The sequence below is a fragment of the Sylvia atricapilla genome, chromosome 25, assembly GCF_009819655.1.
Source record: "Sylvia atricapilla isolate bSylAtr1 chromosome 25, bSylAtr1.pri, whole genome shotgun sequence".
NCBI classification, from domain to species: Eukaryota; Metazoa; Chordata; class Aves; order Passeriformes; family Sylviidae; genus Sylvia; species Sylvia atricapilla.
In genome coordinates this window covers 3004288-3022966 of record NC_089164.1, presented here as the reverse complement: position 1 = coordinate 3022966, position 18679 = coordinate 3004288, and the positions used below count along the sequence as shown (strand labels likewise).

The following is an 18679-nucleotide window of genomic DNA, read 5'->3' as shown; positions in this document are numbered from 1 at the left end:
GGCAGGAGCCTCATCCTGCTGGGGAGCCCATGGAGGAGCCCAGCACAGCCCCATCCCCAGGGGTCTTTTACCTCCGGTCGTTCTGGCTGAGGAAACCCTCGTTCATCTTCTCCACCACGTTGGCCAGCATGGAGCTGGCGTCGTTGGCGAAGTCCAGGTCCCGGATTTCAGACACGGGCACAGAGACGATGGCAAAAGCTTCTTTGTCCTCTTTGGTGGGGCACGTGCCCAGCTGGGAAGTAAGGGAGAAGCAGTGTCACACAGACAGGGCCATGACAGGCGTGTCCCCACCGTCTGCCACCACCCCTGCTGACGTCAGTGACACAGCTTGTCCCCACCAGAGGGGCTGGGGTGGGCTCTGGGCTCTGGGGTGGGCTCCAGGCTGGTGTCCCCCCACCCCTTTGGATCATCCAGGGTGTTTCAGTCCACGGGTGCTGGGAGGGAAGGAGCACCCTAAGAGCTCCTGGAGAACACGGAATAAACCCCAGGAGAGAGGAGGGAGCGGGGCCCTACCATGAGGCGGATGGGCCTCTCCTCGTCGATGTCGATGGGCACGTTGGTGCTCTGGATCCACGTGTTGGTGCAGAGGTGGCGCAGCCTCACGTAGGAATTCCTGCCAACAGCACAACGTCCTGCTGAGTGACCCCCAGAGAGCGTCCTGGCGAGCGGTGTCCCCTCCTGGGGACATTCCAGCCCTGTCCTTCCCCCAGCACTCAGTCTCCCCTCCTCCTGCCCTACCGTGGGACGAAGGAATCCGTCTTCTGCAGCGTGGTGGGGTCCAGCTCGAAGAGGGAGGCGATGTCGTTGCCGTGGGGCACGGCCACCAGCCGGTACTTGATCTTCTCCCCGGTGTTCCTGCGGCTGGCGCGGCTGCTGCCCCCCTGCACGGTGGGGAGGGGGTCTCTGAGCCCGGCCCGGGGGTCCCCTGCGCCCTCAGCATCGGGGGGGACGCAGCAGAAGCTTTGCCAGGGCTGAGCCTCGCACGAGCGGAGCACAAGCGGCGTGGGTGCACCTGAGCTACGAGGCCCCCCCCGGTGCAAACCTCACCAACAGCACAGAAAACTCCCCCCTGAACATCCAACTCGCTCATCTACCAAATTTCCCCGTGGTCTCTGGGGAGCCAACATGCACTGGGACACCTCTGAGAGGTTTGACAGGTGGGACACTGCCAAACCTGTCCCTCTCACAGGTGGGACACTGCTCTAAGGGAGGTGCTGCGGGACAAACTCGGCTGCAGTCCCCTCAGAGGGCTCTGTTTTGGGGCATTTCCCTGCTTTCAGGCCCTGGCTGAGAGCTGGCGTGGTTGGGGCAGCGGCAGCAGCGGTTCTGCTCACCGTGGGCGCTGCTTTGGGCTCAGCCACGTCTCCTTTATAACTTGGGTTTTCCTGGAAAGTTAAAGAGGGAGATGAAAAGCAGCTGTCAGTCGGTCAGTCCCTCCAAACCCCTGGGGGTGGTGTGTGATCCCTATTCCTGCTTTCCCTGAACACAGCACGGGGAGGAAACCTGCCCAGGTGGGGCTGGAGGATGTGGCGGTGCCCAGTGCACGGTGTCCCAGCCCTGGCAGCAGGATGGGGGAGCCCAGGGGAGCAGACCTGGGCTCCGTGTGGCAGCAACAACTCCCTGGAGGCTCCAGGCTGAGCTCCCAGTGAGCAGCACCGGCCCAGGATGGGCTCAGTCTGAGATCTTCTTTTGTCTTCAGGTGTTAACAGAGTATTTTTGGGTTTAAAGCACCCATTTCAGAGCCCCAGAGTTGGCTGTTTTCCACCCTGCAGTGATGGAAGGGCCCTGAGGGCCACCCTTGGGTGTCTTCTCCAGCTGGGGCACATCCCCAGGATGTCCCTGCTGCCCTGGCAGCAGAGCACAGCCCTCAGTCCTGGCAGTGCCAAACACCCCCCATTATCCAAGGGCAGCAACTCCTTCAGGAGGCCTTGAGCTGGCCTTAAATGGGAGCAGAAAAACCTGGCAGATGGTGCTTCCAGACCCAGATTTTGCCCCCACCCTCTGCCAGGATGAGTCACGTCCCACTTCCAACGCACCGGGCTGTGCCAGTGGCTCCCTTGGCGTGGGGTGAGCACAGAAACGCCTCAGCCACCCCCTTCTGTCCCCCGGGGCCAGAAAAGGAGCCAAACCCCAAATCTGAGCAAGGGAATCCCTTCACTGGGGGATTTCAGGGGTGAAGTTTGGTCCTAAACGATGACGGGGGTCAGGTGCCAACGTCTGTGAGCAAGGAGGAGCCGAAGGGAGCAAAGTGGAGGGGACCAGAGGAAACGCTGGGAATCACTCCCTGCCCGAGATGGGCACTGCCTTAGCAAGGGGTGCCAGAGCCCCAGGGCAGGTTCCTGCACCCCTCTTACCTCTGCTGCCAGGTAGTTTCCCGTGGCGAGGTGCTTGAAGCGGTACAAGCCATTCCAGTGGCCGGCCCCCCCTCGGCACGGGTCGTGGTGCACCACCTGGGAGAGGCAGGGCACAGCTCAGCCACAGCGCAGGAGGGACTGGGAGGTCTCCAAACACCCCTCCGTGCCCCCCCTGCTCACCTCCACCTCCCACAGGGCGTTGGAGCTGGTGGCCGAGGTGGCCGACTGGCGCAGGGTGGTGCGGAGGAAGACGTGCAGCTTGCCCTTGTACTCGTCACAGGTGAGGAACTTCTCCTGCTCGGCGTGGAACAGCCTCACCACGTCCCCCTGCACCAGGACACAGGGGTGAGGGTCAGGGTCAAAGGATCCTGGAGTCTTTCAGGCTGGGAAATACCTCCGAGGTCATTAAGTCCAATCTCTCACCACCATGCCCACTGAACCACATGCTGAAGTGTCTGTTTTTGAGCACTTCCAGGGATGGTGAGTCCTGGGGAGTCTGTTCCCGTGTTTAACCACTCAGTGAGAGTTAAGGCTCTCCTGCAATGCATCTCCTCTTGTGACCCCTCATGCTGCAAAGGGGACAGGGTTCCTCCTGGACACAACTCTGGGACCCTGGGGACCACAGGGCACTGTCACCTCTGCCCACCCAACCTCCCTGAGCTCTGCTAAAACCTGCCCCAGGCAGCACAAACACTCCTCTGAGCCCAGGGGACAGGGCACAGGCACCCTGCACTGCCACCACTCCCATTATCCACGCAGTGACCCCTCTGCCTCCACCCCCAGGGGATAAATGGATGTGAATCCATCACTTCCCAGCCCTGGAGCAGGCAGAGGCTCCACTCCCTGACCTGGTAAAGGCATTAACACCCCGGGAAGGAGGATGTGGGAAGCTGGGATAAGCACAGCACCTGGGGATGAAGGGCTGTAAGATCCTAACAATCCACATCCAGCCAGCTGCTTCCTGGAGGACCTTGGCCCTGAACAATAGCTCAGCAGGGAAAGTTCCTTTCCCAGGCAACGGCAGGGCTGGGCAGCTGGAATTGTCCCTGCACAAGAAGCCACTGGTGACACTGCGTGGCCCTGGGGTTGTCCCCAAAAATCAGTTTAACACCCTGAGCTCGGTAATTGGTGCCCTCAGCTCCCTGCTGCCAGCAGATATCCTAAAATATCCCACTCTGCCTCACTGTGCTGCTCTCCGGGCGATGAATTCTCGCAGGAATTACGGCCCCCAGGGCAGGACCTCTTCAGTGCCCTTGTCACACGTCCTGTCCCCCCAAACCTCCTTCCTTACCCCCTTCAGCACTTCCTCCATGTGGTCGCAGAACTGCATGAACAGGTTGATTTTCCAGCTGGTGTTACAATTGACCGAGTTCACCTACAGAGCAAGAGAGCGTGGTCAGGATCCCAGGAGAAGGGGGAAAAAGGAAAAAGAAGCGGGGAGAAAAAAGAAGGGGGGAGAAAAAAGAAGGAAAGGAAGGAAGGGAAAAAAAGGAAGGGGAAGGGAAAAAAAGGAAGGGGAAGGGAAAAAAAGGAAGGGGAAGGGAAAAAAAGGAAGGGGAAGGGAAAAAAAGGAAGGGGAAGGGAAAAAAAGGAAGGGGAAGGGAAAAAAAGGAAGGGGAAGGGGAAGGGGAAGGAAGAAAAAGCCCCCCAGGCCCTCCTGTACCTCCTTGCAGCCAGCATTGTCAGCCAGCTCGTAGTTGCTGGCGTGCAGCGGCTGCCCGGCGTTCACGGGGTTCAGGATGACTTTGTCTCCCACGACTACCTGGGGAGCAAAATGGGAGCAGGGGAGCGAGAATGAGACTGGGCGCCCGCTGAGGAGCCCAGCCCAGGCGCGGAGCTCTTGGCACACCCCTTCAGGGCCTGCTGGGCCCCCGTGCTCACGTTGTCCCCGTTGCTCCTGAGCTTCCAGAAGGGCTGGATGAAGAGCCAGGAGCCCTCGTTGCCGGTGGCGTCCAGGGTGACCCGCATGGCGTTCTTCTCCAGCAGCGCCGGCAGCCGCTTGTTCACCGTCAGGTACTTGTTGCTCTTCATGTGCAGCAGCTGGAGGGGCCAAGGGTGGGAGAGATGAGAATTGCAGCCCCCGAGGTTCCCCCCAGGCACCACCAGCCCCTTCCCAGACATGTTGGATCCGAACCTGGATGACGCTCCCGTACTTCACCACGTCCCCGTGCACCTTCTTGTTCTCCGTCTCGTTCTGCTTCTGCTCCATCTGCGCTGCGTGCTGCTCCCAAAGGAGAAGAGCTGAGTGGGGCAGCACCCTCCTCCCTCCCCAGGAGTGAATCCCAGCAGGGTCACTCACTCACAGCCTTGGCTCTGGGCTCAGGGTCAGTGTCCCTCTGTCCCCCAGGGCCACAGCAGGGAGCACCCAAGAGCTCAGCCCAGGGACACGGTGTGGCCCCGACCAGCCCTAAGGGACTCCAGCAGGGCTTTAAATTGAGGACTTGACAAATTAGGACAGGGCCAAAAGGGCACCAAACTCCCCCCAGGACAGCAGGTTTTGGGGTGACACGGAACGAGGATGCCGGGCTCAGGGTGAGGAGGGGGGTAAAACACCCCAAAAAAAGGGCTGTGGGCACTGGGGGCTCTTGGCAGCACCAAAACCAAGGAGCCAAAGGCACCGTGCCCAGAGCTGGAGCAGGCCTGGACCTGCCGCAGCAGGATGGGTCCCCAGGAGGGAAGGCTCAGCAGCCCCCTCCAAAAACCACAGAGATTTTCCATGTGCTGGCTCTGGCAGCTGGAGCAGTGATGAGATGCTGACACATGTGGAATGAGGCAGGAACTTGCTCCCACAGCAAATCTGGGAATGGCAGAGGAGCGCCCACAGCCCTGGCACCAGGCTGGGCACAGCCCGGGCAGCTCCAGCCCAGGGCTCCCCCAAAATTGTGTCAGGAATCAGAGAGGGATGGAGCTGGGAGAGCCTCTGCCCCTTCTCAACCTGCTCTCAGCCCTTTCACCTCAGGGCAGAGGAACTGGGAAACATCTGCAATCATGGAATTGGAAATTGCAATCATGGCTTGGCACTGGGAGGGAGGATGGGGCAAGTCCTGAGTGCCCGAGCAGGTGAGGGCTCTGAATGCACCTGGTACCTGTCCCCACAGAGCTCTGGGTGCCATCAGGGGTGACCCTTCCATGCCCACAGAGCTTTGAGTGCCACCCAGGGTGACCCTTCTCTACCTACAGAGCTCTGGGTGCCCCTTGGGGTGACCCCTCTGTCCCCACAGAGCTCTGGGTGCCCCTTGGGGTGACCCTTCTGTCCCCACAGAGCTCTGGGTGCCCCTTGGGGTGACCCCTCTGTCCCCACAGAGCTCTGTGTGCCCCTAGGGGTGACCCTTCTGTCCCCACAGAGCTCTGGGTGCCCCTTGGGGTGACCCTTCCGTCCCCACAGAGCTCTGGGTGCCCCTTGGGGTGAACCTTCCGTCCCCACAGAGCTCTGGGTGCCATCAGGGGTGACCCCTCCATGCCCATAGAGCTCTGGGTGCCATCAGGGGTGACCCCTCTGTCCCCACAGAGCTCTGGGTGCCACCCAGGGTGACTCCTCTGTCCCCACAGAGCTCTGGGTGCCCCTTGGGGTGACCCTTCCATCCCCACAGAGCTCTGGGTGCCCCTTGGGGTGACCCCTCTGTCCCCACAGAGCTCTGGGTGTCACCTGGAGCCACCCTCACCCCGTGCAGGGCCGGCTGCTGCCGTCAGGACCAACCCTCTGCCAAACAATCCCACACTGACGCTGCTCCGGGAGCTGAACAACAGCCCCATGGAGCAACAGGGCCCCGATGGGAGATCCAGCAGCCCGAAATCTCCCTGCAGATCTGAGCTCCTCCCTCGCCAGCAGCCAGTGGGGCTGGCACTGGGAGCTGGGGCTGCCCCAGCCACGCGAGTTCCCGGAGCTGATGTTCCCACACTGTCCCTTGGATGGGGTGGGGACTGTCCCCAAGCCCAGGGGTGTCACGGATGCCCACAGAGGACTGGGGAGGACTGGGGGACATCAGCAGAGAGGCTGTCTGAGCTGTTGTGGGCTAAGAAAACACAAGGCTCAAACCCACTGAGACACAGCACCGAGGGCCACCAGCTCGGAAAGACAACCACAGGCACCACAGGTGGGGCTGCTCCACTGCAGACCTGGCTGCTCCTGCCCCAGGAAACCATCTCTGTGGGCTGGGAGCTGCTCTCAGCCTGTTCCTCAGCCTCCCTGCTGAGGGGCAGGCAGGAGCCTGGCGGCTGCAGAGCTGGGCAGGGCTGGGCCATGAAAAAACACCACCGGGAGCAGCAGGAAGGAGCGAGGAAATGGCAGAATCTCCTTAAGAGGAGCCCTACCCAAGGTGCAATCAATCAGGCTCAGCAATGAGCCTCTGGTGGGCTGGACAGCTCGTGGCCAGGACAGCTGGGATGTTCCAAGCCCGGCTAACGGGAGCAGGAGAACCGGGATTCAGCCAGGGAGCGCCCAGGGCTGGCCGTGGAGCAGCCACACACCCTGTCCTGGCACCTGCAGGGCAGGACACGCTGTCCTGGCACTGCCCAGCCCCCCTGCCCCAGGCAGAGCTGCGGATGGTGGGGCCGGGCTCGAGGCCCGATGAGATGATTTAGTGAAATCTCTCCCCAGCTCTGGTTTTATGAATCATCGGCGGGGCCTCACCAGCTGCCTCAGGCCGTTGTGCAATGTTTGATGTGGGCCCTGGCCAAAGCTCGGGGAAGCCAACGGGAGCCTTTCCCTTCCCCAGCCTTTTGGAGCACGTCCTTTTGGAAACAGAGCTCCCTCCTGCAGGGGTGTCCCGGGGTGCTGAGGGGTGTCCTGGGGGGCTGAAAGGTGCTCTGGGGTGCCCTGGGATGTCCTGAAATACTGAAGGGTGTCCTGAGGGGTATTCTGGGGCACTGAGGGCTGTCCTGGGGTGCCCTGGAGGGTCCTGGAGTGCCCTGGGGCACCCCAGGGTGCAGGGCTGTGCTCACAGAGCTCCTCAGCCACAGCACCTCTGCACAAGAAGCATGAGGAGGGTGACACAGCAATGGCTGGGCAGGGGACAAGGGGCACAGCACAGCTGGAAATCCCGTCTGACCCCAAACCACATCCCCAGAGGTGTGGAGCCGTCGCCCACCTGCCTCGTGGGCACTGCCAGCTCCTGCTCCTGCTCCTGCTCACCTGGAGCTTCTGCAGCAGCACCACGTCTGCGATCTTGTCCTTGTCCTGCTTGGTCTGCTTGGCCTTCCAGTACTGCTTCTGGGCAGAGTAGCGGTTCATGGGACACACCTTGAAGAGGCAATCTGGGGAACAGAGCAGAGCACAGCCTGCTGAGGCTGTCCCCGAGCACGGCCAATGTCACCGAGGGGCAGGGACACCGCTGGGATGGGCCCTGGTGGCCCCATCCATGAGGGAGACACGGCTGGAGGTCACGTCACCGCGTGCTGGCTGCCGGGCTGGATTTCAATCAGGCGGAATAACGAGGCCAGGAATGACTGCACTCCTTGGACTCGTGGTCGGGAGCGCTCCCATCGGAAATGGCTCCGCTGCTCGGGAAGGGAAGCTTCAGGGGGGAGAAGGAGCTCTGATGGAGCCCAGCTGCACCAAAGGAGGAGAGGATCCCGGCAGGAGCGACCCGGGACAGGATCAGCCACCTCCACGTCCCTCGTCACCCACGGGACACCACAGGATGTGAGGACGGTGACAGCGCCTGAAAATCTCCCACTCACAATGGCTTTGGGGACAAAATTCCCTACCCAGAGTGGCTTTGGGAGCAAAGCAACTCCGATTCTACAGGAGGAGCCTGTGGTGGCCCTGCCATGGGGACACACACGTCCATCCATCCCTCCGTGACCCGGATCACCAGCTCCCGAAACCTCCGTGTCAGCAGCTCTATTTCGAGATCCTAAAAGATGCACAAGACGCATCTCAGCTCCTCCAAACCCTCCCTGCGCTGCGGCTTGCCCCCATTCTCCCGTTTTCCCCCAGGATGGTGGGCGGGAAGCGCAGACACTCACGGCCAGGCTCCGGGAAGGGAAGCAGGAGAGCAGATGTCTGGGAGACAACGAGGCCCTCACATCTCCCAACCCCATTTCCCGGGCTGGAAGCTGCTCCAGGGTGAGGGCAGGAAAGGCTCTGCAGCCTGAATCGCCCTAATTAGGCCCTGAAATAGCAGCCCAGAAAGTTCAGGCACAAAAAAGAATTTATTTTTTTTTTTTTTAAATAATAATTAAAAAAATTTAAAAAATATATAAATAAATAATAATAATAAAAAAAGAAAATAAAAAGTTCCTTCCCTGGCTGGCCTCGGGCCCGAGGCGCTGTCGAGAGCGTATTTATTTACCTGGGAGTGCCGCTGGGGCAGCGCCGAGCGCGGTTCTCACCGGCCGGGGCCGCTGGGGCAGCGCCAGGTTTCACATTTCGTTTTACCTGTTTGCCAATGGCACATCCCGTGCCGAGCAGCCCCGGCCCCGAGCAGTCCCCATTAAATTGCTAATTAGTGGGAACTGCTGCAAAAGGCGCTGGTGGGAAGGAGAAACCGGGGGCAGGTTAAAAAAAAAAAAAAAAAAAATAGAAATAAAACTCAGCACAGCGACTCTGAAATGGCTCCGAGCGCTCCCTGCCCCCGGTTTTGCAAGGAGGGAAACTGAGGCACGGCCGGGGTTGTGTGCAGGAAATCTCCAGCGCGGCTCGTGTTGGGAGCCGGAGATTTTTGGCAGCTGGGTCAAAGCACCGCCGGATTTCGGAGAGGTGGATTGGGGTGGAAAAGAGGGAAGGTGAAGGAAGCTCCTGGAGCAGCACTGCCCTGGAGGGTGATGTGGGGTCATCTGCCAGGAGACAGAGCGGCTTTGGGGGCAAAATATCCCATCTAGAGAGGCCTGGGGGGCAAAATTTCCCACTCACAGTGGCTTTGGAGGCAGAATTTCCCACCCAGAGTGGCTTTGGGGGCAAAATATCCCATCTAGAGAGGCCTGGGCAAAATTTCCCACCCAGAGCGGCTTTGGGGGCAGAATTTCCCACCCAGAGATGTCTGGGGGGGCAAAACCTCCCGGTGACTCCTCCGGAGAACTGGGGGCAGCAGTGGCACAGCTGAGGGTCCCACATCCCCCTCTTGCCTGGGAGGGCTGAAGCTTTTCCTGACACGCCTGAGCTGGGCTGGGAAGAGCCTCGACGGGAGGAGAAACCGCAAAATAATAATAATAATAATAATAATAATAATAATAATAATAATAAATAAAATAAAAAAGCAAATAACTGAGAGGTGTCGGGCGTCTCTCGGAGCCGGGCAGGGCCAGCAGCAGCTCCCAGGTGGGTTCTGGCATTTCCAAAGAACCTTTTCCGAGCTGACCTCGGCAGCAGGGTCCTGTTTTCCCAGCGGGAAGCCCCGGCACGACCCGTGTGCCGCTCAGGATAGGGCAGGGTCCGGCCACAGGATGTGGGGACGGCGACAGCGCCTGAAAATCCCCCGCAGCCTCTGGCCGGGGCCGCAGGGAACAGCCCCAGCCCGTTGTTTCCACCTCGCTGCGGGCGATGGCTATCGAGCACGGAGAGCTCTACCTTTCCGGCCATTAAAACAAACAGCTGGATATCCTGATAGCGAGCGAGCAGGGCTGAGCCCAAAAAAACCTGAGCCTGCAAAAGAGATTCAGCCCGAGCGCACAGAGCATCCAGCCCCAGGTGGAAATGGAGCTGCGAGAGGCTGGGGGGATGCTGGAGATGCTGGGTGGGTTGTTAATTAGGCTCGTGAATAAATTAATGGGAATCGCTCCCAGGTCAATGCTTGGTGGGATACTAAAAGAGCGGGGAAATGGGTGTCTTGAGGTATTTTGGGGTGTGGAGGGAAAGGAGAGCGGCCAGGGGGTGGGTGCTGTTAAAGGCAGCCTGAGAAAAGGTGGAGGCACGAGGCAGAGTGGGGAACCGGTATTTAAAAAGTGTTATTTAAAAGAAGACATAAAACGACGACACCGGGGGGAACGAAAGGAGCAGCTGCCCTAAACCAACCCCAAACCCAACCCCACAGCCACGGGTTTGGGGAGATTTCCCAGCTCTCTCCTCTGGGCCTGATAATTCTGGGTCTGGGAGATTTTTAGCCTGCTGGCAGCTACTAACGTTTTCTCCAGGAAAAAAAAATTCAAGAAAGTTTCTTCTCAAAACAATCTTGGTGAACAACTCTCTTTTCTCAAAACAACCTTTCTCCAGGTGGTGTTTTGCTGGTTTTTCATTCACCAATGGGATTAGAGAGGTGTCGTTCCTATTCCCCAACCGTGTTAGGTGTGTATCAGAACACCTTATAAAAGGTAGCAAAAATTAGAAAACAAAGCCGCCTTTTTTTGATTCTCCTTGCCTTGTGAAACATTTGGAGTCTTTCTTTCATGTCCTACAGCGACACTTTACACCCTGCCTGTGTGATCCAGGCCCTCAAATCCCGCTGGGATAATGGGTGTGGAGCACCCTGAGCACACGGAACATTCCAGCAGCCCCCAGGTGGGTGCAGTACAGGGCAGAGCTGTGCCCCCCTGCCCCAGCCCACTGACCCCGATGTCACTCATGGAGACACGGAGCCGCCCCAGCCTCACCTCGGAATTTTTTGGGGGGGTTGTCCAGGTCCCCGGCCGCCGGCTCCACCACGCAGCGATCGTCCACCAGCCTGAGGGGGCGAGGATACACAAGGCACAGAGTAAGAGATTGAAGTAGCACAGTTGGTTTGATAAGCAGGATGCCACGGCAGGAACAAACAGAGCTCTGAGATTACGAGAAGGTGGGATTAAACCTGCTTAAGGGAAGAGGAGAGTAAAATGTTGGAAAATGCACGAGTCGTTTGTATGATCTTTTTAACCTAATTATTGTAGTAGGGATTATTAACCCTCCTGAAATGGTAAATAAGCTTTTGGAAAAGCTGAGTAAAATCGAATTCTGATCACTGGATCAGTCTTCCTGTCTCTCCGTCAGCCAATATGAGGGGGACAAAAAGCAGGGACAGGTGTAGGATCAGTTGTAGGGTCAGTGACAGAGTCAGGTGTAGGGTCAAGGTCAGGAGCAAGGTCAGGTGTAGGTTCAGGGTCAGGAGCAATGGGATGGCAGCAGGGCTGAGCATGCACAGTGCTTGTACCACCATCACCCGGCCTGGAGTGACAAACCCAAACCTGCACCTCCTGTTTCCCACCCCCATAAATATTTTTTCAGGAGCTGAGCACCCCTTCCCTGGGTTCCCACTGCTTCCCTGGGTGTTTCCCATGCCGTTCCCTCGGCCACACAGGGCTGGTACAGCAGCGAAGGACCAGGGAGGGTTGGTGGCAGTCACTCTGGGCCCTCTCTTTGGTGACTTGTGCCAGAGGGGACCCTGCCCTGCCCAGCTCCCCCTGGCACGCAGAGCTCTGTTATTGCAAAATCCACCAAAATCCAGCAAAATATTGCAAAATCCAACAAAATATTGCAAAATCCAGCAAAAAACCGGGAGGAGTTCAGCTTCTATTCACCGGTTCTCCTTCCCCGGCTGGGAGCTCTCCCCACCGGGGCACAGAGGTGCAGGTGCCGTGGGTGGGGGCGGCAGGGCCCCCCCAAAGCCAGTAATTATTTATTATCTAATCCGAGCTGCAGCCTCTGCCCATCAGATCAAGGCTCCGCGTCTCCTCCCTGCCCACCTCTGTTTTCCCAGCGTTGAGCAAAACCCCTCGGGCTTGGTCTCGGCTGCTGGAGGCTGATTTGGGGCTGATTTGGGGCTGGAGGGGACGTCGCCTTTCAGAGTTACCGAGCAGGGCGAAGCAGAGCGCGGCAGCGGGATGTGCCCAGAGCACAGAGGGGCGAGCACGGCCCGAGGGGCTCCGTGTGCTGCGAGCTCCGTGCGAGGCTCCCCAGGGAACTGGGTGCTCCAGCAGGACGGGCTGTACCCGCTCGCCCGCTTTCCCCAGCGCCGGGGAGCCGGAGAGAAGCGTGTCCCCACCTGCGGGAGGATGCGGGAATGCGCCTGCGGTGCTCTCCCCGCAGGGACAATCCATCCCTGGGGCACGCACAGCCTGGAGCGGCGAGGCAAAGAGGAGCCTGCGCTGTCCCCGCCACCCCCAAGGGACTCTCGGTATCCCCAACAAACCAAACGACCCGAAAAACCGCCGGAGATGGACGGCAAAAAGCGGGGCAGATCCATCCCCCGGGGCAGATGCGGGTTCTTTCCCCCAGCCCGGCCGCTCTGGGCAGGACAGGAGGATTCCTTTCGCTCGGCAGAGAGGAATTTGGCCTCGGCGCTGATGGATGGGGACCCGGGGACCCCGGTGCTGCCGTGTCCTTGGTGAGGAGGCGTGGGCTGGCCCCGGGCTCTGACCGCCCCGGGCTCCTCACGGCTCCGCGGGGCCGGCGACAGCGGCCTCAGCATTCACAGAAAGACAGAAAAGCGATCTGCCCGGTGGCAGGAGAAGCTTCAAAACAATTAGCAAAGACGTGGAAGGGGTTGGGAAAAACCTCCAGACCCACGAGATGCGGCCAGACAGGGCTGCTCTGGCTTTGCAAACTCCAGCAAAGCGGTTTTGGGCAGCAGCACGGGGGGTTTGGGGCTGTCTAAGCACCTTTTCCATGGGCTGTGACAGCAGGGAAGGAGCCTGGGACATTCCCAGATCTCAAACACCTTTTCCATGGGTTGTGGCAGCAGGGAAGGAGCCTGGGACATTCCCAGACCCCTGCAGGACACGGAGCCTTGTGAAAGGGGCAAAGGGCAAGGGGGAAATCCAGAGCGGCTGCAGCAGCACAGGGGACAGGCAAAGCCCCAGCCCAGCCCTGGTGTCACTCGGGGGCACTTTTGGTTTCTGTTCTGTTATTCTGGTGGGAGACAGGTCAGAACAAACCCTCGGGGTGTGCCTGGGAGCAAAAAAACCACCGAGGGCACCAACCCACGGGTGGGGTCAGGGAGTGAAGCCCTGACCCTCAGCGCATCGCCAGCTCCCATCACTGCCCGTGCAGGCAGAAAGGCTCGATCCAAAACCGCCAAACCCTCCGCTCTCAGGGCTCTCTGAGGAAGTGCCTGACCTGCCAGGGTTATTTTCAGCGCTGAAGAAAACAGCACGGGAGCCTCTCCTCCCCTCGGCCCTGCTGCGGCGCTGCCCCGTGCCCGCCATCCCCGCTCCACCGGGCAGGATTAGAGACAATGACCTGCCAGCCTGCAAGTCTTAATTAGTTAAAGATCTCAAGGCACTTTCAGCATCTTTAATCCCAGGATTACGCGCTCGGCAGGAGCGCCAAGTGTTCTTTTCATTAAACCGATGCTCTGGGCGAACATTCCTCAGTTAAAATATTGCTGAAAATTAAAAAAAAAATTAAAAATAAAAAGGATTCAGCCAGAGTGGACATGAACCACCTGGGAGGCTGTTGGGGCCGGGACATGCTCCCGCTGAGAACCGGCATTCCCGCGGTGGGATGGGGCAGGGAAGCTCCCTGAAGAGCAGCGGGGATGTGCCGAGGGCACCTTTCAGTGGGAAAACGGTGTCCGAGCACCGGGAGGAGGATCCCGAGCGAGGCAGGCGGCGGGATGCGCCCATGGAATGTCATTTTACCATTCCAAATTCCCCCTTCCCGGGAGCAGGAGGGGCGGGACCCGGCCCTGACCAGCAGCTCGAGCATCTGGCCGGCTCTTGGTGAGCCCCGGAGTCCTCGCCGCGTTTCCAGCGGGGCTTCCTGGGGCTTCCAAACGCCGAGCACAAAGTGATTCCCTGGACCGGGGCCAGCGCGTTTGGCCTCGAGCGAGGCAGAGCCTTCCCCGAGGTCAGGGGAGAAAGGAGCTCGTCCAGAAAATCCGGAGCAGTCGGATCCTGCCGAGGCCTCCCCGGGGACAGCCCCAGCTGGAGCCCGCTGGGCTGGGCAAAAACCTTCCCCAGATGTGGCACGGACGGTGCCAAGGGGAGCTCGGGCACGCCGGGAGCAGGGAAACCCCGACAGAGCCGGGAGAACCCCAATACAGAGCCCAGAAATCCCCGAGGAGGAGGAAGAGGAGGAGGAGGAGGAGGGTGATGAGAGCTCGTTGTTGGCCAGATCAGCCCCTCTGGCACCCACAGGGTGGGCGCTGCCCCAGGGAGGGGAGGGTAAAGTGACCAAAAATGCAGCTTTTTGGTGCTGTCGCGGTGCCAGGAGGGCTCGGACTCCTCCTCCTCCTCCCCCGGCAGGGACGGGTTCATCCTGACCCGGAGGAACTGCAGTTACGCTTTAACCAACTGCATCTCCCCGAGCTGCTCCACCCCAAAATCCACCTGCAACCACAGGTACAGGTGTTATTTGACCTGGAAGAGCCGCCCGGCGCCCAGCTGGGTTTGTCACCCACCCTTCCCCTCTGCCAGGGCCCGTTCGGAGCCCCTGAAGGGTTCTGCGAGCCTGGCAGGGATGGGCCAGCACAAAACCCTCCTGGAGCAACCTCCCGTGTCCCCAAAACCCGTTGTGGCCACTCCGGTGTGCCCAGCCCGTGCCCCAGCCCGCCCAGGGTCACTCCCAGGCCGCTGTGGGCAGCCCTGGGCTCAGTTCTCCCTTCCCAGGGCACTGCTTTGGGCCGGCCACAACATTTCAGCTGCTTTGGGGATCTTGGCTCGGCGTTCCCGAGCTCCACGCCCGGCCCGGGATGTTTTTCCTGCTCCCGAGCAAAGGCGCGCTGCAGAGAGAGGAGGTGAAAGGGAGGCTCCGTGCCCGGGGGCCCCCACAGGGAGATTCGGGGAGCAGAGAACCCTCAGGTGGGGCTGCAGGGCTCTCCCCACCTCTACCCCACAGCCCGGAGCCCCCCGGCGTTGCTCCGCAGGGATGTCACAGCAGCCACCCTTCAGGTGACCAACACCTGGCGACACTCCGTGTGGCCACACGAAGAGAAACCCCCGCTGCAGAGGCCGGGCCATCCCAGAGGCAGCTCCTGCACAAGGAAGGATGTCAGGAAGGCTTCCGCAGGGCGCCCGCGTGGGCTGGCAGAGCTGTTTGCCTTGCAAATGAGCTCGGTGAGGTCCCTGTGGCAGGAGGAGCACTCTCGGTGAGTCACCTGGTCCCTTATCGCAGGAGTGATTTAAGGTGTGGTTGGGTCTCCCAGGTCTCAGGACACCAGGGAAAACAATTTTAGGAGGGAGTGGGGAAAGAAGCTGCAGGAAGCAGAGGCCTGGGAAAGCGAGGCTGCAGCAGAGGATGTGCTGGGCTCAAGGAGAAGAGGCTCCCCAAACCCTGCTGCTCCTCAGGTGCCTCTGAGGGAGTCTGGAAAAACACCTGGCACAAAGGGAGACGTGAGGGCCGGAGCTGCAAAGGGCTCAGAGCTCTGAAAAATCCACATATTTCTAACCGAGCCCCTGGGACGTGTTCAGGGGGCAGCAAGCAGCGCTGCAGAGCCCATTTCCAGGCGGCTGGAGGAGCGCTCAGCATCCCCTGCCTAGGGACAGCTCCAAGGACACCTCTCCAAAACCGGGGACGCAGGAAGGGCTGGCACAGGGCTGCACGCACGGGGATTCCGGGCACTCGTGCACCCCGGTGCACCCCATTTCTGGGCGGCCAGGGGCACGGAGCCCCGGTGGGCAGCAGCCCAGAGGCCACACGTGCCCGGCGGTGGCGGAGGGAACGCGTGTGGGCGCAGGTATGCGCGGCTCTGCTCCGGCACAGGCATGTGGGAGCAAGTGCATTCAGCGCAGATTATAGAGCCGGGCAGCTCCTGCCCCAGGAATCCCATCCAAGTCAGCATTCCTGCCTGAGCTCAGCCTCTCCTACACGCAGCAGCAGCGCGGGGCAGGAGCGCTGGCACGGCCCCAGAGCCCCCCCATCCCCCCGGGGAGCGCTTTGGGGTCTTGTGTCAGGGAAAGGAAAATCCCACCCGTGCCCGGGGCGGCCCTGTGGGAGCTCTCCCTGTCACCCACCGTGTCCCCCACCGTGTCGCCGGGCCACCGGGCAGAATTCCCGGTGGGAGGTGGCATCGCTGGCTTGGCTGTGGCCGGGGGCTGCTCCAGCTGCTCGTTTGGCTTGCACAGACACAGGAGTGACACGGGACACGTCCCCAAGGTCTGCGCTCCTGTCCCCAAGCCAGGCAGACATCCCCCGGCCTGTCCTGCCACGTCCATGGAGCTGCCTCAGCCCGGAGGTGACCCTGTCCTGTCCCCAGCCCCTGGCAGCCCTGGGTAGCCACGGGCTTGGTGACCCTGCAGCGATTCCCGCTGACCAGCGGCCGTGTTGGTCACCGAGGGGGACACGGCCACCGCTGCCTGTCCCCCCGGCAGCCTCCAGCCACGCTGGACAGGGCTGGGAGCACAGAATGACCCCGTGCCCAGGAGGGGCCCCGCCTGCCCGAGCTGTCACCCTCAATGTCCCCATCCTCACCCCACCGACCCCTCCCGCTGCTCAAACCCCATTTCATCCCCCAGCCCCTTAATGGGGGGAAGCCTCTTGTGGCCAGGGGAAGGAGGGCTGAGCGTCCCTCCAGGGTCACATCCTGCCCCTGACAGCAGCTGGAGCCGGGGGCGAGCCCGGGGACGAGCCCGGGGACCCCCTGTCCCCCTGCCCGGCACTGTCCCCTTCCCTGCTGCAGCACCCCGAGGTGCCCGGCTCCCTTTCCCGTCCCGTCCATCCCGGGATCACCGTCGGTCGGCCTCGGGAGCCCCTCGCTCACCCCAAGGTGCTGATGAAGCCATTGACGGAGCCCTCGGCGTACAGGGAGACGATGTCCCCGATGTGCAGGAAACTCGACATCTCATTCATGGTTACTCTGACCCGGCGCGGCGCCGCTTCCTCCTGCAGTCACCTTCCCGGGCCGAAATCCAGCATGGGCGAGCGGGGCCGGCGGGTCCCCGCTCCGGGGGCACGGAGGGGTCTCTGCTCCGCCGAGGGGACGAGCCCAGCCCGGCTCCTGCCGCCGGCAGCACCGGGAGCGGGACGGGAGCGGAGCCCCACGCACAAGTTTTACATGTGCCGGGCAGGAAGGGAGCCGGGCAGGGAGGGAGGAGGAAGACGAGGAGGAGGAGGAGGAGGAGGAGGAGGGGGCGGGGGATGAAGCTCAGCTAAAGGTCCGCATGGGCTCTGGCCGTGTGGCCGTGCCCCGTCCCGCACAGCCGCGCTACCTGCGGCCAATGCAGCGGGATCAGGAAGTCCCGCCGGCAGCAGCGGGCGGGGAGGGGACCCGGGGCCGCCCGGGACGGGGGGAGCGGCGAGAGGCCCCACCTCCGCACCCGCCTCCCGTCGGGGGGGCCGGGGGTGCGGGGGCTGCGAGCCCCGGTGTCCGCGGGCAGCCAGCCCCGGCACACAGCCCCCAGCCGCCCCTCGGGCCGCTGCAGCCCGGCCCGGGGTCCCCAGCCCGGGGTCCTGCCCCTTTGGAACGCTCGGGGGGTCGCGGGGAGACCCCCACCCACAGCCAGCAGTCACCGGCAAAAGCCAGCGGTCACTGCCCAGCTCCTTCCCCGGCCCGCACGGCCCCTCCCGTGCCGCCCCTTGGCTGCTGCCCCTCCTCAGGTGACCCTCGGGAGCCGCAGGTCTGTGTCCCTGTGCCTGTCCCTGTCCCTATCCCGATCCGTGTCCCAGTCCTCGTCCCTGTCCCTTTCACTATCCCTGTCCCTGTCCCAGCGCATCCCGGTCCCTGTCCCCATCCCGGTCCCTGTCCCTGTCCCTGTCCCCGTCCCTGTCCCAGCGCATCCCAGGATCCCGCACGGCCCCAGCTGAGGCCGAGGCGGCTCTCGGTGGATTTTTCTGCCCCAGGCGAGCACTTGCGGCTTCCCCAAGCCCAGGTGGCTGCAGCCACTCTCCGCTCCCAGCAGAGCCAGCTCGCACCTGCTTCTCCTCTCAGCAGCGCCGTCCCCTCCTGTCCCCGCAGCGGTGCCAAACCCGGCCCGTCCCCTGCGTCCCCCGGCCCTGAGAGCGGCTCAGGGCTCAGCCAGCACCGAAATGTCACATCCAAGCCCTTGTCACCGCCAGGAGACCCCCCATCCCCTGCTGCAGAGCCCACCGTGTCCCGGCACTCAGGAGCCTTCCCGACACCTCCAGGCTCCCGAATTAACACCGGTGGGAAAGGACCACGTCCTCAGAGCATCTTCTGGACAGCACAAGCGACCCAGTTCTTCACTTTAATTAAAAATTTGCCTGCTGTAAAAACAATATCGGAAGGGGAAAAAAAAAAAAAAAAAGCAGCATGATGCTTTTCTCATTTATTTCCCTCCTGTCCTCTTTTCTCGCAAACAAACACAGGTTTTGGGAATATGAACCTTGCCCTAAATAGTGATTTTTTTTTTTTCTTTCCACTAGGAAACGGACAGGTCCCCTGGCAGAACAAAGGGGAAAAAAAAATTAGTGCAATTCCTCTGAGGGGAGATGCGAATTCAGGTCCATCAGGATTAGCTGCGTTTTCAGCACAGGACAAATTTAGAAGCCTTTATCTCAGGGCAACAGAGGGGGAAAGAGA

General features: G+C 61.1%; 1 protein-coding gene across 1 annotated transcript in view; it reads right to left on the bottom strand.

The window, feature by feature from the left end:
* The window catches only part of ITPR3 (inositol 1,4,5-trisphosphate receptor type 3), a 38733-nt gene extending 21347 nt beyond the window's left edge, over nucleotides 1-17386 (bottom strand). Inside the window, exons 1-13 of the mRNA XM_066335750.1 lie at nucleotides 16901-17386; nucleotides 10881-10951; nucleotides 7486-7607; nucleotides 4489-4575; nucleotides 4236-4394; nucleotides 4018-4116; nucleotides 3646-3729; nucleotides 2535-2681; nucleotides 2355-2450; nucleotides 1335-1385; nucleotides 739-881; nucleotides 514-613; nucleotides 72-232 (exon numbers count right to left, since the gene is read on the bottom strand). Of these exons, the coding sequence (XP_066191847.1) occupies nucleotides 72-232; nucleotides 514-613; nucleotides 739-881; nucleotides 1335-1385; nucleotides 2355-2450; nucleotides 2535-2681; nucleotides 3646-3729; nucleotides 4018-4116; nucleotides 4236-4394; nucleotides 4489-4575; nucleotides 7486-7607; nucleotides 10881-10951; nucleotides 16901-16989 (1409 nt within the window). The 5' untranslated portion in view covers nucleotides 16990-17386. The remainder of the gene's footprint in view (nucleotides 1-71; nucleotides 233-513; nucleotides 614-738; nucleotides 882-1334; nucleotides 1386-2354; nucleotides 2451-2534; nucleotides 2682-3645; nucleotides 3730-4017; nucleotides 4117-4235; nucleotides 4395-4488; nucleotides 4576-7485; nucleotides 7608-10880; nucleotides 10952-16900) is intronic.
* Nucleotides 17387-18679: the final 1293 nt, after the last annotated feature.